Source organism: Octopus bimaculoides, chromosome 8 (assembly GCF_046866305.1).
Source record: "Octopus bimaculoides isolate indiv1 chromosome 8, ASM4686630v1, whole genome shotgun sequence".
Classification (NCBI taxonomy): Eukaryota; Metazoa; Mollusca; class Cephalopoda; order Octopoda; family Octopodidae; genus Octopus; species Octopus bimaculoides.
The window spans coordinates 70,002,345-70,018,413 of NC_142935.1; the positions used below are offsets into that span (position 1 = coordinate 70,002,345).

A 16,069-nucleotide genomic window follows, 5' to 3' on the forward strand; every position below is an offset into this window, starting at 1 on the left:
TTAGAAAAGGAGGAATATTCAATAGAAATGACTAAGAAAAATATATTTACTATTGAATTCGAATAAATGATAAGCGTTGCTATTATATAAGGATGAACAGTGTCAATATTGTCATGACCTTCATAGAAAAGTATTATGAAGAGTGATTTTAAGGAAATGATTCATATTTTTAAATATCATTTGGTGACACTTCAGAGAGGATCCAGTTTTACATCCGGAGCATCTAGGAATAGCAACTACTTCTACCTCATATAAAACGAGCAAACCCGCTAACAATATCAACTGCCTGTGTCTCATAACACACTCAATTATTATTAATAAGAAAATAACATATATGTTCATGTATATATGTACAAATATATACATATAAACACGCACACACACACATACACATACACACACACACACACACACACACACACACACACACACACACACACACACACATATATATATATATATATATATATATAAGATCCAAGGATCGAGGTGTAGGAAGACAGTTAGCTTCAAGCAATCCAGAGTAAATATAAAAAACAACTTTCAGGGACAAAAGTGGTTTATTGAGACGAAATATTGTGGATATTTTTCGTATCAAAGTACGATCAACTAAAAAAAAGTTGTTTTTATATTTCCCGGTAGGCGACCACGCTTTCCGGGTATGCGATTAAGTGAAGGTTTACATTGTCGGAAAGTGGTATATGTTAACATATAGAAGATTCAATCAGAATGCTAACACATGGAAAATTCAATGAAGATATTCTTGGCCTGAAGAGTAGCCTGGTGTATAAACCTCGCTTGTATATTTACCACTTCCGAAGTTCCACTCGCTATGAAGCATATGTAGCCCGGATCTTATCTACTCCATTTCTTAACTCTTGAATAAATGTAGTACAATAAAAAAAGACGAGTACTCCTATAACAGACACAAATCACAGCTGAAATGTCTTTCATCCTAAATATACACGATCGGATTCAACGTAAGACTAAAAGAAGTAACCACCACGTCCAATTTGAAATGAAACAAACGTAATCCTTTTTTAGCCTAAATGAATAATTAAAATATATTCGTTATTCTATCATTAAAGATTGTAGTTCTAATTGAGTGACAATTATATCAATCGCGGTATTAATTACCGACAGCACAGATTAATCAATCATACTTCGAATGTGTATGACGAACTAATAATTATAGCAACTAGCGGAACTCATGAATGTTTCATGGAATTAATGGGTTATTTCTGAAAACTTTATCCGAAAAGCCTGAAAGCGTAGTCTGTGTTGTGCCTGTTTCAAAAGATAGTGACTAATCTGCTACTCATTGAAACGTGAATGAAATTGGAATATGATGATTTCTTAATGCAATTTATATATACATTTTATATACTTTATGTACAATTTTATAGACTTAATAAACAGCAATGTCCTTCTTTCTCTTTCACTCTTACACTTACACTCATTTTCTCTCCTTTTCTTTCCCCCTCTTTTGCTTTCGCTCTTCCCTTCAACTAATAATGTTACAGACGGTCTAAGTAACGGAAGAAACAAAACCTAGACTTAAAAAAATTACACATTTCACTCATCACCCCTTCTCCCTCTAGAAAGTTTGTCCATCATCATTAATTAACCTTTATTTGGGGACCTTTTAAATGGGATAGTCTACTAGGCCTGTTAACAATTTCAACTAACCTGCAAGGTCATGCGCTGTTTACCATATCAGGTCACCATGTCACCCACATATGGTTGTGATAAATGTGCCTGGTGTATCCTTAACACACGGATATGATGGTGATAAACGTGAAGATGCTATACAACATGCTACTATGAAGGAAAAATTAAGAAAGGAATACTGGAGCAGAATGAGACTCATACGGAAAACTGACCTCAACTCCAAAAATCGCATTGACGCCATTAACACCCTGGTACTTCCAGCAGACCAATATAGTCTTAACATCATTAACTGGAGTCCTAAGGAGCTCCAATGCCCGGACAGGAAAGCAAGAAAACTACTAACATCTAAGAACATGCACCTCCCAAAAGCAAACGTTGAGCATCTGGACCTACCTAGAAGTAATGGGAGAAGTGGAATAATGCTGGTAGAACTGTGCTATAAGACTTCTACAATAGTAATGAACGTGTAATTAACTAGTACAGAGGATTGGATGCTGCAGGTTGTGTGCAAACACGAATGCAGCAAAAGGTGACATTCTATTGTGAAGGAAGCTTGCAAATTCGCAAATGAACTTTGCATTAACCCTGAATTAGTTGGAGAACCTGAAACAACTTCCACCAAACCAGTAAATGGAGCAAGCAGACTGCAAAAGGACCGGGAAGAAACAGATTGAGGAGCGGTGGGACCAGAAACCCTGCATGAACAGTATATTCTTCGAAGTCGAAATGCTGATGTAGACGAAGACACAGTCCATCAGTGGCTGAGAAGTTCCAGACTGAAATCAGAGACTGACGGCTTCATATTGGCAGCACAAGATTAAAGCTTGTTTATCAGAAACTAGCAGGCTAACATTCTTCCGTAAATGTAGATTTTGCGACACATTTGACAAAATAATAGACCGTCTCGTTTCGGGATGCTCTGTGTTGACACCAAACGATTGCAAAAATCGCCACAATAAGGCAGGACAGTATTTACACTGAAAAATATGTAAACACTACAAAATTCACACACCTGTTTACTAGTATAAACATCATCCTGAACCATTCAATTAAAGGTAAAAATATCACTATCCTCTGGGATTTTCCAGTCAACACCAACAGAACAATCCAGGCTAATCGTCTAGACATAATTATTAAAGACTGGGAAGAAAATACTTGTAGATTGATAAATGTGGCTGTTCCCACTGACGAAAGCGTATCTGTTAAGGCTAGACATTTTCTGGGTGTGTCCTCGTCGACTACATAGATGCCAGACTTATTTCATCGATTTAGAAATGATGAAATGCAAATTCAACCTCGGCGAGCAAAAATTCAGTGGAAAATACCGGTAGCATTTCATCCTCGTCGCTAACCATGCTAATGAGAATTGTAGTATTTTTGTTGATGCTGATTCGAAGAAAGAGTTAATTTACTAAAAGGGCAATTTTAAATGATAGGCAGTGGCAAGATGATAAAAAAATGTTTCAAAGGACTTAGACGATGAAAAATAAACTGAGAGATGAATTCAATATGAGATGGTTAGAATATTTTTCATAGATTAGAAAGTCGAAATGATAGCAAAACTCAGTTGCTACCTGCAACGAAATTACAGAAGAGCAGCAAAAAATAAATAATAAAAACAAAAAAAATGTTTGATACAACAAGAAATGAATGCAAATGGTATTGATGTACAACACTTTAAAATGTCTTCTTCACATTGTGATTTCTTCAGTTTCAACATTAAAAAATGTATCAATATGCCCAACATACACATCTCTGATACTAATTAAATACGTCGCGCAAGAAATGACACAATCAGAATATATCCACACTGGAATGATGCGAGGAATATTTTGCAGTAAATTGTCTCTTAGCAGCTGAATATTTACCGGTTTAATATTATGGTAATTTACTGTCGACCCGGACAATTTTGTTGCAAAATTTCGTGAAATTTTAATGTTTTGAAATTAGTTGAATATAATATGTTGACAGCAGAACAAATAGCAATAATCAACCATATAGAGCGTATAGAATAATTACTAGGTGAATGATATATATATTTGGCATAAGAAATTTAGTTTCTTTATTTTCTATTTAGTTGCAAAATATTCCTTCCTATATTCTAATTCGTAGGAGTTCTATTTTGTAAACTATTATGCTTATATAACGAACGTATACAATGAGTGTTGGATCGCACTTCATTCAACGTAAATACGTATATTCCTGCTCGTATATTTTTTTACTGCTCAAAGAGCAAGAAATCATCGATAGGCAACATTTCCGATGATTTTGTCATGTAATATATGCATCAAACTCAAACAATAATCCAGTCAAGAATGTAATCAATCAAAATGTATCAAAATTATCAGGCGTTTCACAAAATATCTGGAGAACTATTAATTGATCAATTTCACTCAGTTTTAGTTCAGACTGTCAAGAACGATATTGTTCAATTATGCGAGCAAAAAGAGTTATAGTTGCCATTTTACTTACCTGCTAAATAAATCAATATTTAGGAAGACATATTCCCCGTTGTTGAAATTCAATTCCTCAGCTTGTATCATAATGTCCCGCACAGAATCTGGGTTGGCACAAAGTACAACGACTGAAAAAGAGATAAGATAATGTATGAAATAGGCATTATATAAATTTTTGGAAAACAGAAACAAACTCACGCATATATACATACATATATATATATATATATATATATATATATATATATATATATATATATATATATATATATATATATATATGTGTGTGTGTGTGTGTGTGTGTGTGTGTGTGTGTGTGTGTGTGTGTGCGTGCGCGTGCGCGCGTGTGTGTATGTGTGTGTGTGTGTGTGTGTGTGTGTGTATACTTATATTCAATTACCTACATACATACAAAGGTCTACGGAAACAGGAAATATTCAGGCGCAGACTTCATAACAGTTTAATGACGTAAGTAATTTCACCTTTTATCGTTGAGATCGCATACGGTTCAATCTAGGGCGCACAAGAAATGCCCCAATTGTAACCAACTGCAAACTACTCTCCTCATCCCCAAGAATAGCCAAACCAACCTTCTTAAGAAATACCACATGCTTTGCTGGATCCTTGTGTCACTATCATTAAAATAGCTGAGCATGCTGGGGGAAAAGAAGAATGTGAATGACTCTATGCAGCAGCTACGAATTAACAAGTGGCTCAAGGAAAAACAGTAACAATATCGCAGGAGCTTAAACATAATGTAGTTGGACTACTAGTAGACTTTTGATAGCCGGTTGATTATTAAGGCTTTACAGTTAGCCAAATTCTCACAACCACTAGTGAGTGCTGCTGATCACCTGACCAAGATTTGGTACACCACTTTGCTACTTAGGGGTGATAAGGAGTAAATTGATTCAAATAGTATTCGCTACCAAAAAGTGTGATAGCCTGTCGGATTTGCTCTTCCACCACACATTAAATTCATTATCACTTCTGCTCACGAAACATAGTGGCTATGGAAATGCATCAAGGAGTATATAACATATTTTCGTTGACGACGACGTCAAACCCTATGGTTCAAATATCAACCTCCCCCCGCCCACAATGAAAATCAATTGGATCACATTACTCAATTTTCCCCAGACTTTGGCATGACATTTGGTGAATCCTAATGTGTATATTTGACAGCGAAAGTGGAAACGTTATGTCTTCATCTGAAAACCTGAAAATGAATGGCTTGACAATATTACCTCTACAGTCAGGTACAGTTATATGCAAATTGAGAAAAATGATCATATCAGATATGGACCCTTTTAAAAAAAGGAGAGGGCCAGGAATGAATATCTTAGGAGAGTAAAAGGAACATGGTCAGAGCTCTCAGCTTAAAACAAGCATATTGACCACAACACCTCAGGTCTACATTTGGCCTTCTGAAATGGTCACTACAAGAACCCAGTGAGATACACATTGGAACTTGCAAGCTTTTCAGTGTTGTAGGAAACGTCAACGTCAATGGAGATGTATAGATGCTATACCTCCCACACAAGGCTGATGGCTGTTGGACTCGTGTCTGTCTTGAATGTCATATATATCAAGTATTGTAACACTGCAATAAAGTTTGAAGCAGATAAAAGAGACCAGTAACTTGGCCAGGTGTGCAACCATGAATAGCATAATTAGGACAGCTAATGAACTTGAGGAGATGCATGAAAAAACATCTGATATAGATCTCTCCGGAAGGGGCATATTTAAAATATATTTCTTAGAAGAACAAAACAATAGAACAGTACAATGAGAAGATATTACATGCGAACTTGAAACGAAACACAAAAAACATTGAAAGGACTATTCATGTCAAAAGCGTGGCATGGGGTACTAACTAGTTTGTGGCATCATACTTTGAAGTCTGCTTACATGCAATTGAAGAACAAGAGATCTACACCAAGTACCTATAGAATAAAAGGCAGAAAACACTGACAGACAACAAATGTAGGCTGAACTAGACAAAGACTGAAGACATCAACTACAGCATTGCTAACTGCGAGGGAATGTCTTCTAAATGTTATCTTCCAACGCGGGATGCAACCGTGAGCAGGACAGTTTGGGACAGAATAAGAAAAATCTGCAAAAAAAAAAACAAACAACCTACAGATGAAGATAGGTCAAAAGAATATGGGTGGGACTCATTAATTAAAACAGCCACCAAGTTCAAACACAGCTGGTCAAACATTGTTGTGTTGGACAACAAGGAAAATTTACGTTCTGTTTGACCTTCTTAAGACTTAAGGGACAGTGTTTAAAACAAAATGCTTTCTTCAACAATCTTGTTAGCAAATCAGTGGCAGATCAAGATATATACTAAATTAAAAAGAAATTATACATTCACACACACATACATATATAGATACAAGGGAAAGACGACATCTATGGACTACCATTAATGAGGCGTTTGCAAATCCAGTACCATGGATGCACTTTCAACTTCATACCCATTATTATTAGAGCAACAGCATACATACCAACCCGTCTGGAGCAAACATAGTATATTGGGCAGGGAATGCAAATTCACAATTCATACTCTACAAATGATAACGATATCAAGGACAATTAAAATCTACAAGACCTTTTCTTAGATTTACTGGATGATGGTTAAAGAAAATGCTTTTTGTTCACAACCTTCCAGCCACGCATGTGGCAGGTCAAAATTTACTCAAACTTTATAAGAGAACGACAACACATATTCATTCGTACATGCATGCATACATACATGCATACATACATGTATACATGCATGCATACATACATACATATATTACAATGGTGCCTGTAACACAACACATGTCACGAAAGAATATTACAGTCGTATAAAGAAAATTTGGACCTCAGAACTCTCTGCATTCAATACGACAGTGGCCCACAATGTGTTTGCAGTGCTAGTACTCATACCAACATTCGGACTGCTTGATTTGATGCTTGATGAGATCCGAGCCATTGATGGGAAAACCCGAAAAATACGAAGAAGCACACATAATTTCCACATAAACAGTGATGTAGACTGCCTCTACCAAAAAAGTAAACAAGGCAGCAGAGGTTTAACATCGATCAAAATGCCTTTTAATGTCGCATCATATCCTTTCGGCAACATCTTTTAACCACCAAGTGACGAAGTGCATCCCTTGACCAAGTTTGCATACATGATTTTGTTAACATCATAAGACTTGGAAGGCAGCTGCTTGAGCAACACTCTTTGTCTGATAACGTAGAATACATGCTCAAACAAGTCGCATAACTCTAGCACAACGTATCATCATATGAAAGAATGAACCTATATGAGCAGAAGATCATGCATGGATATGTTAGTAGAAGCTCCGTGGTGAGAGTAATATCGATCGTCAAAGCAGTTTATCATGGATCACTAGCCGGAATACTACCTCTCTCTTTGAAGGGTATGCGTTTGCAATCCATGAACAGGAAATATCAATCAATACCTGATGCACAAAAGGGATAGAAATGCGGGGAAAACCGTAAAAAAACGATATCACACTGAAGATATCACCCACATCATAAGTAGTTGTCCGAAAATGTCACCACGGTATTATCTGCCGATGAGGCATGATGATGAAGCTAGGACACTCTATAACGAAATCCGTCGGAAGGTTAATCCCGAGGACAAAGAAATAAGGGCTGACAATATGGTAGAAGTCCTAGCCACTCATAATGAAATGAAATACTAGTGGAATTTACCAGCGAAGGCCTCAATAAAGTGTAAAGCGCAACAGACCTGATAGAATGATTTGGGATAGAGAAGAGAAACTGTTTACAGTTGTGGATGTTAAAATAAAGCTGAATATCAGTGAAAAATAGAACATCTATGCTGAACTATTGAGAAATATGCAGTTTCTCTAGCCAGATTACAAATTATGTTTATGCCAGTGATTATTGGGGCCCACGGATGTTTAACAAGCTGCCTAAATACCAATCTTGAGAAGTTAGGCTTCTTAAAGCCAAAAAGGAGAAAGCTAATCCAAAGACAACATACCCAATTCATTACTGTAACAGTAAAACTCTGTAAAACTTTCCGGAAGTTTATTTAAATATATACAAGCATCTCTAGATCTGTAACTATATGCATGATAATACATACATAAAACATATAATTCTACACATATACACATACATACATACATACATACATACATATAAAAATACCCTGTTGTTGATGTTGAAATTCCAATGAAGGAATCTGGATCTAGGTTAGAAACCGGTTCTTTCTCTTTTGGCAAGAAATCTTGAAATAAACTGATTAATTACAGACATGCATACAATAGACATACACACACACACAACACGTACACGCACACACAACACGTACACGCACACACACACACGCAATTGAAATTTATAACTTTAAATGAAAAAGGACTTTACATGTTTTACAGAATAAAACAATGCTTTGAAACTGTAAAAATATTTTTTGAACATTCATAGCTAATTTAATCGGAGAACGTTTATTTACTTGAAGAATATCAGTGTTTCATTCTATTGATGTCGAGTCTTTGTACCATTTATTTACAGGGCATTTGTCAATTTTAGGTAAATTTCGCATAGTTTATGGCATAGAACATAAAACAGTGGCTTATAAAACATAATGTATTTCATGGAGTATCTTTAAGACAGCTACCGTGTTTTGCAGCCTTATTTATCCGGACTGAATCTCATTAAGTTTCGTACTTCAATTATAAATGAAAATAAAAGAAATAAAGCAAAATTATGGTATTGAAAGTAATAAGTGTCTGTAGTTTAAAACGGCCAATAATATATATGGATAATGTTTCTAATTATTGAATATTTGTGGACACACTTTTGAGATTGAGGTTAAACATAAATGCTTATCTTGCAACCACTGTCAACAGGATTAATTAATTAATGAAAATTTCATTATTTTCTGTTTACATGAAAAGAAATTGTCTAATGAGAAGTAATGACAGATAAGACGTCGGGAATATTTATACTGTCAACATTAATTTACTGATTCAGAAGTAAATGTTTTGCTTCTTTAAGTAGAGATTTAGTGAGACATTGGACTAACAATTATAGACAGATGTATTGAAATATGTTTATTAACATTTTGCTGCTCATTCTGTATTGCTCCATTAGCTATAGCTGAACGCGTTGGCTAAATTTTTAAATAAATGATAAAGGATATCGGAGATAAATGTGAGCACAAAACAGACTTAAATTGATTAGTTTGCGTGTTGGCAATATTTAATTTTAATCTTTCTGGAATTAAAGATAGGAAGAAATATTTCAAATCCAGTAATTGAAAGAAACAACCAATGCAACAGAGCTAAAGATTAAAGTGCAATCAAGGCAAATGCATGGGTATTTCATCGTAGAATATTGTGGCTTCGCATATTTTCAATTGATTTTAATTTTATATCATTTAAAGGAAGTGTTATGCTGTTTTGGTATCAGATTTCAATAAAAAATCTACTTAATATGGAAATTATGCTAGAAATAAGATAAAAATTGTATGCCATTGCATGTTCACTTTTATCTGTAAGGAAAATATCACCTGAAGGTATGGGAATATTATTTAAACATCGTTTTCTTTTTTTTACTCATTAATTATACCTCACAGAAATAATTGTCAGTAAGGAAAATTAATTTAATGACGATGATGACGACGACGATGATGATGATGATCATGATAATTAAATTGATAATAAAATTAATAATGATAGTAATAATAATAATGATGAGGTTGACGACAATAGTGATTTCTGTATTAGATAATGATTTCTTGAATAATAATAATAATAATAATAATAATAATAATAATAATAATAATAATAATAATAATAATAATAATAATAATAATAATAAGAAGAAGAAGAAGAAGAAGAAGAAGAAGAAGAAAAAGAAGAAGAAGAAGAAGGAGGAGGAGGAGGAGGAGGAAGAGGAAGAGGAAGAGGAGGACGAGGAGAAAAACAAGACTAAGAAGATGTAAAATTAGAAAGGGGAAGGAATGAAATACATGCGCGGGCATGTTCGAGAATGCCAACATTATCAAATATTTGATTTAAAAGAGATAACTATACTAGGAAAAGAGGAACGCTTCGCCATGGTCGCTCGGCCTCTCAGAAACAGTGGCCTCAATTTACTCCTTTTAAAGAAACATAGAACAATGTAACTATAGATAGATATAGTAAAGCGAAGTCAGCATGGTTATAGTTGAGAAACTTATTTCAGTTTTTATTTTCCTTCTGAACTCATATTGGCCTACGCAACAAATGTAAGTAAATAAAGCGCGAATTTATGCGGTTTCTTTTGCTTGGTATCTGTTGTGTCGACGCCCCCAGGCAAAGAAGTAGGATCTCCCAAGATATATAAATAGAGGTAGTCTCGCCGTTATAGGAGTGTTGAGTAGCAGTCGAGTAGCAGTGGTGTAGCGGTTGAGTAGAGATCATCCGAAGGTGCTAGATAGTGGTAGCTTGAGACATAACAGTAGCAGAATGTAAATTAGTTAAAAATATAATTAGTTTCAATTGCAATTAGTGTTATTGACAACTTAACTGGTTGATTAAGAAAAGTTAAAAGAGACAGTTATGTTAAGAAACCTAAAACTGATTTCAAAATCGATCGTTCAAAATTTAGCGCTTCGTTTGCATCTTACAACTTTAATTTTCAAAGTACATACAAATGTATTTATTTCTCTTTAATCCGATAGATGCAATGACTAAACACGTTGGATGTTTCGGATCTATTATCTTGTTATCGCTTCTGTTATACACTATTATCCTGGAGACTGGGTGTAGTTTGATCTAAACTCGGTCTTTTGTAAGTAACATCCTTCAGACCCCACCAAAAACCGACTTTTCGCCGGAACCATCTAAATGCTTTTTCTACATGTTCTTCGTGGAGGTGTTTACAAGTTGAAATGAAAAAAGTAAAGGTGTGTTAAACTCTGATGTACTTTGCCAATCTATGCTTAGTTCTAAATGGTGTAATCATTATTCTGATGTTATTGTATCACTCACTATTATAAACATGTATACAACGCGTATCAAATTAAAGATCCTGACATAAGAACAATGATTTTATAAGTGTAGTCTTCGCTATGTGGTAAGAAGTTTGCTTCCTAACCACATCATTCTGGGTTCAGTCCCACCGCGTGACAGTTTGGGTAAGTCTTCTACTATAGTCACAATCCGAACAAAATCTTGTGAATGCATTTGGTTGATGGAAACTGAAAGAAGCTCCTTGCATAATACAAACACATACACATACATAGATACATACATACATACGTACATACACATGTCCACATATATATATATATATGTTTATACTTGTGTGTGTGACCTCGTGTCTGACCCCACCACTGCCTGATAGCCCTTGTTGGTTTGTTTACGCCCCCATTTCATAGTGATTCGACTCTTAGAATATGTATCAGGTTTAAAACGTGATTACCGGGGTTGATTCTTTATACGTAAACCCTTCAAGACTGTGTCCCAGAATGGTAGCTGACTAATAACTAAAGCAAGTAAAACAAACATTCAAAACTTATCCAATATTAGAGAAATGTAGAGACTATAGAAAATTTGTTCTGATAATTCCAATAATTGCATCTTGTTTCATCTGTAACTTAGACGAAGTAATATTGTTAATTTACGCGTTTAATTTTTTTTCTCCTTTATAGTAAATCGATAGAAGCTACAAATCAATCGAATCGCAGATTCGGTACATTGAGAATATGTCAGAGTAGTAAAGATCTTGTCACTAAAGTGTTAAAATTTCAACAAAGTAAAAATAGACTTGTAATATTTAGTTTGATATGCTTCACTGTAAATATTGATTTGTACATTCACAGAAAACAAATTAGGTTTTGAGCGAACTATTTTTCCTCGAATACAGAAACACAGTTAAAATAACATTAGGCGTAAAACATCAATAAGATTTTATGAGAATATGAGCAGGCTTAAAAATAGTTTTATAATACTAGGAAATTTATATTGAAATTACTGCACTAGATGGATGCTGCTTTATTTTTGTCTGTAAAATGGAGTTCTACTACAACAGTTACAGTGTCTCCTCATAAATTGAATTAACAGTTCTAGTTATAAGAGGAAAAATAACAGACACACTACACAATATTTCGGTAAACATATATACATGTATGTACGTGTAAATGTATGTACATATGCATGCAAGTGTTGATTTTTTATTAAAATACGCTTGTTATCAACAATAAAGAGATAATATATGATACAGTTAGACTAAAATTTCACTGTGAAAGCTATTTGACACAACAATGGAATAAGTGGGCTCCTATCATGCACATTATTGTGAATTGTCCTGTAGGTGCGTTTATTTACTGTTGCAGTTACTGTTCTTAATTTGGGATTGAATTATAATTTAATTTAAGAATATGACTACTTTAGCTTTTATGTTCTGTTACCCATTCCATTTACTTCTCTGCTAAAATTCCGGTCATATCAACCTTAATACACATTTTAATCTGTTACATGTTTCATCGTTCTAGTTTGTCGAACCGCTACGGTATGGCATATAAAGGGACACTGGAATGAACGACATAAATTTTTTCATCGAACAAATTATTTCGAACACAAAGGCGGAAAGATAGACTTTGCAGTTGGAAATAATGTATCTGATAACGTAACGTATTTTCATAATGCATATTACAAAATGAAGTGTTATGAATCAAATTTGAGTTTGACGCTGTCCATATGCAAACTTTTAACACACATACACATATAAGCACACACACACACGCACACACACACACACGCGTGCGCGCACGAGCACACACACACATGTATACATATAAATGGCATTCCACTTGTTACGACTACGGAGGTCCCAGCTGATCTGGCAATAAAGTGTGTTCAAGAATACAATTCGCCGTCAGGAACTGAACTCACGATCTTGAGCACAATTCTCTAACCACTTCACCACGCATCTTCACTACACACACACACACACACACACACACACACACACACACACACACACGCACGCACACGCACCGACATACGGGATTTTTTCATGGGATTTAAAAAAAAGATTTTTGTTATAAAAATGTAATAATTTGAAATATTAAAAATAACAAATTAAGCATATCATGAACAGAAAATTTGAAAGAGAATTTCTGGAGTATATATAATTATAATTTTAAGACAGCTATCTAATGGTATAATGCTGAGAAAATGTATTGTTTTTTTTGTTGAAAATCTCAAAATTTCCGATTATAAACAGTATTTGAAAAAAATAAACTATAGTATATAATTATGGTCACATGCAACATTGGTTATAGATTTTCGAAGAGCGAAGAGGTTTCAATTTACTCGACGTTCGATAACCACCAGTTTGAAAGTGATCATACATCTGTTGATAACAGGATAAAATGCGATTTATTGACACAAGTAATATAAATAAATAATTTACTTCAATTTCCAGAGATTTTAAAGGCAGTGCTATTCTCTCTCTCTATATATATATTTTTTTACTTTCGGGTATTTACGTGCACTGAAGATCAACGGAAAAGAACAATAAACGTAAAAAAAAAGGAAAAACTGGAAAGCATGTAGCACATAATATACTGGATAAATAAGGAAGCGAAAAAACCCAAATGAAATTTATCACAATACCTATCTCTCTCTCTCTCTCTCTCTCTCTCTCTCTCTCTCTCTCTCTCTATATATATATATATATATATATATATATATATATATATATATATATATATATATATGTATATATATATATATATATATATATATATATATATATATATATATATATATATATATATATATATATATATATATATACCCTCCATAAGTCGTGAATTTTATTTTAGAATTTGTGGGAGCAACTGTCTTTGAAGACTCATATTGTCGTTCAATATCCAAAATGAGGAGTAGATAGACAAACAAACAACTGATGAAGGGCCATCTCCCTTTGTTAACTTGTCCTGTTTCCATTATTTCCCGTTGTTTACGTAGTTCACTAGTTTCTCGCTCTTCTCGTTTGTTTAGGTATTTCATGTAATTTGTACCGTTGGTGAGGTCATGTACCCATATATACATGTATATATATATATATATATATATATATATATATATATATATATATATATATATATATATATATATATATATATATATATATATATGTATGTATTTATCATTTAGAGAAGAACCACCAAGATGCAATTCAAACAATGAAGGAGATAAGACACCATCAAGAAAAGCGTACTCTTCAAAATACTGATTTAAAAAACTATAAAATCCCAAAGAAAATTTATAATCCATAAAATCTATAAAATATTAGATTAAAAATTTAATTCAGCTTAGTAAATTTATAAAAACGAAAGTGAATAATAGATCACGCGCTTTTCGTGGCAATATAATAGTGAAAAAGATCTTTGCAATTGACAATAAATCGATCAAGATATATATATATATATATATATATATATATATATATATATATATATATATATATATACCATTTATTATATTCCAATTGAACCCGACTCATCCTTTTCCAAATTAGTTTATTTTCAAATTTTTCATGCCATTCTATAGTCTATACTGTTTTATATATATCTCTCTCTCTCTCCTCTTTCTCTTTTTTCTCTTTCTCTCTCTCGTTTTTCACACGTGACCATCGTCCATATTTCTTTTCCTAAGGTGATATCTTTCTTTTCTTGCACGGACTCTTAAACGAACGGACGTGTTTTTCTATCTCTTTTCTATCTTTTCTCTTTTCAAAAGAATGTTCTCACAGCCTTCACTATTTTCTTCTTCTGGTCTAACGACTCACCATGTTTATTTTTGCTCGGTTTCCTTGTATGTCTCCACTGTCATATTATTGTTTGCAAATTTGACCCTTCATAAATCCTAAATTTTATTTTGGAATTTATGGGAGTAACCGTCTTTGAGGACTCATTGTAGGTCGCTAACTGCTCGAACTGAGGAGTAGATAGACAGCTGACAACAGATGAAGGGGTCTTTCTCTGTGTTAGCTTTCACTCTGTAAATTGAGTGTCTTATATACCACATCCGCCCTTGTTATTCCCCAACCTAGACATCATGAATCTCTGTGTCACAATTGCTGACTTTTTAATCTCTTACAGCTTGGGGAAGAGATGTGATGCCATTCCTGAACTGAGCCTTCTTTATCAGATAATAACGATAAGGTCGTGTGTCTTCTGTCATTATGGTATCTATTGACTTCAAATCTTCCAGCAGGCCAGAACAGACTTCCAGCCTTTCTTTTTTCAAATCGCCTGTAAGAAGCCGAAGTACCCACATCGCACATACTTTCCTATATCTCTCTGTAATTTATTGTAACAACATTCCACTTGCATAACAAGCACACGGAGTGCGACTCATCTGCCCGCACAAATCGGTTAGTCCACTAGATGATAATTCGAGTCAGTGATTACAAATGGCCTCCCATTGCATTATTTTAAATTCAATGCTGGCTCTCCATTCTTGAACAATACACATCTGTATAGATTTATTTTGTTGTTGTTGGTGTCATCATCGCAAACAATCTTGTGTGGATGTCGGAAAGCCATGTCGTTTCCTTCGTCCAAATGTTGTTTCTTCTTCGAACCTATGACCTGCTTGAAATGAAAGAAGAAAGCATGAAGAAAATTTATTATAGTGGGAGCATTAAACTACCAACGTTTTCACTTTCAACGGCCTATCTCAGTTAATAAAGAAGTTATACCCATTTTTGCATTACTTTCTGTACAACTCGCATTGATACACATACACAAATATATATATTGATGTGTATATTTGTATCTCACCATGCATGAATATGTAGTACATATGCAAGCTTATGTTTACGCGTGTGCGTGTGCTATTTATTTTCTCGATTATCCTGTATCATGATATTCACGAGAG

The 16,069-nt window shown here is 34.1% G+C and overlaps 1 protein-coding gene across 1 annotated transcript in view; it reads right to left on the bottom strand.

Moving 5' to 3' along the window:
* Positions 1–16,069, bottom strand: part of LOC106867808 (atrial natriuretic peptide receptor 1) — an 898,165-nt gene that overhangs the window by 582,211 nt on the left and 299,885 nt on the right. Inside the window, exon 2 of the mRNA XM_052970159.2 lies at positions 4,144–4,255. Coding sequence (XP_052826119.1) covers positions 4,144–4,255 — 112 coding nt within the window. The remainder of the gene's footprint in view (positions 1–4,143; positions 4,256–16,069) is intronic.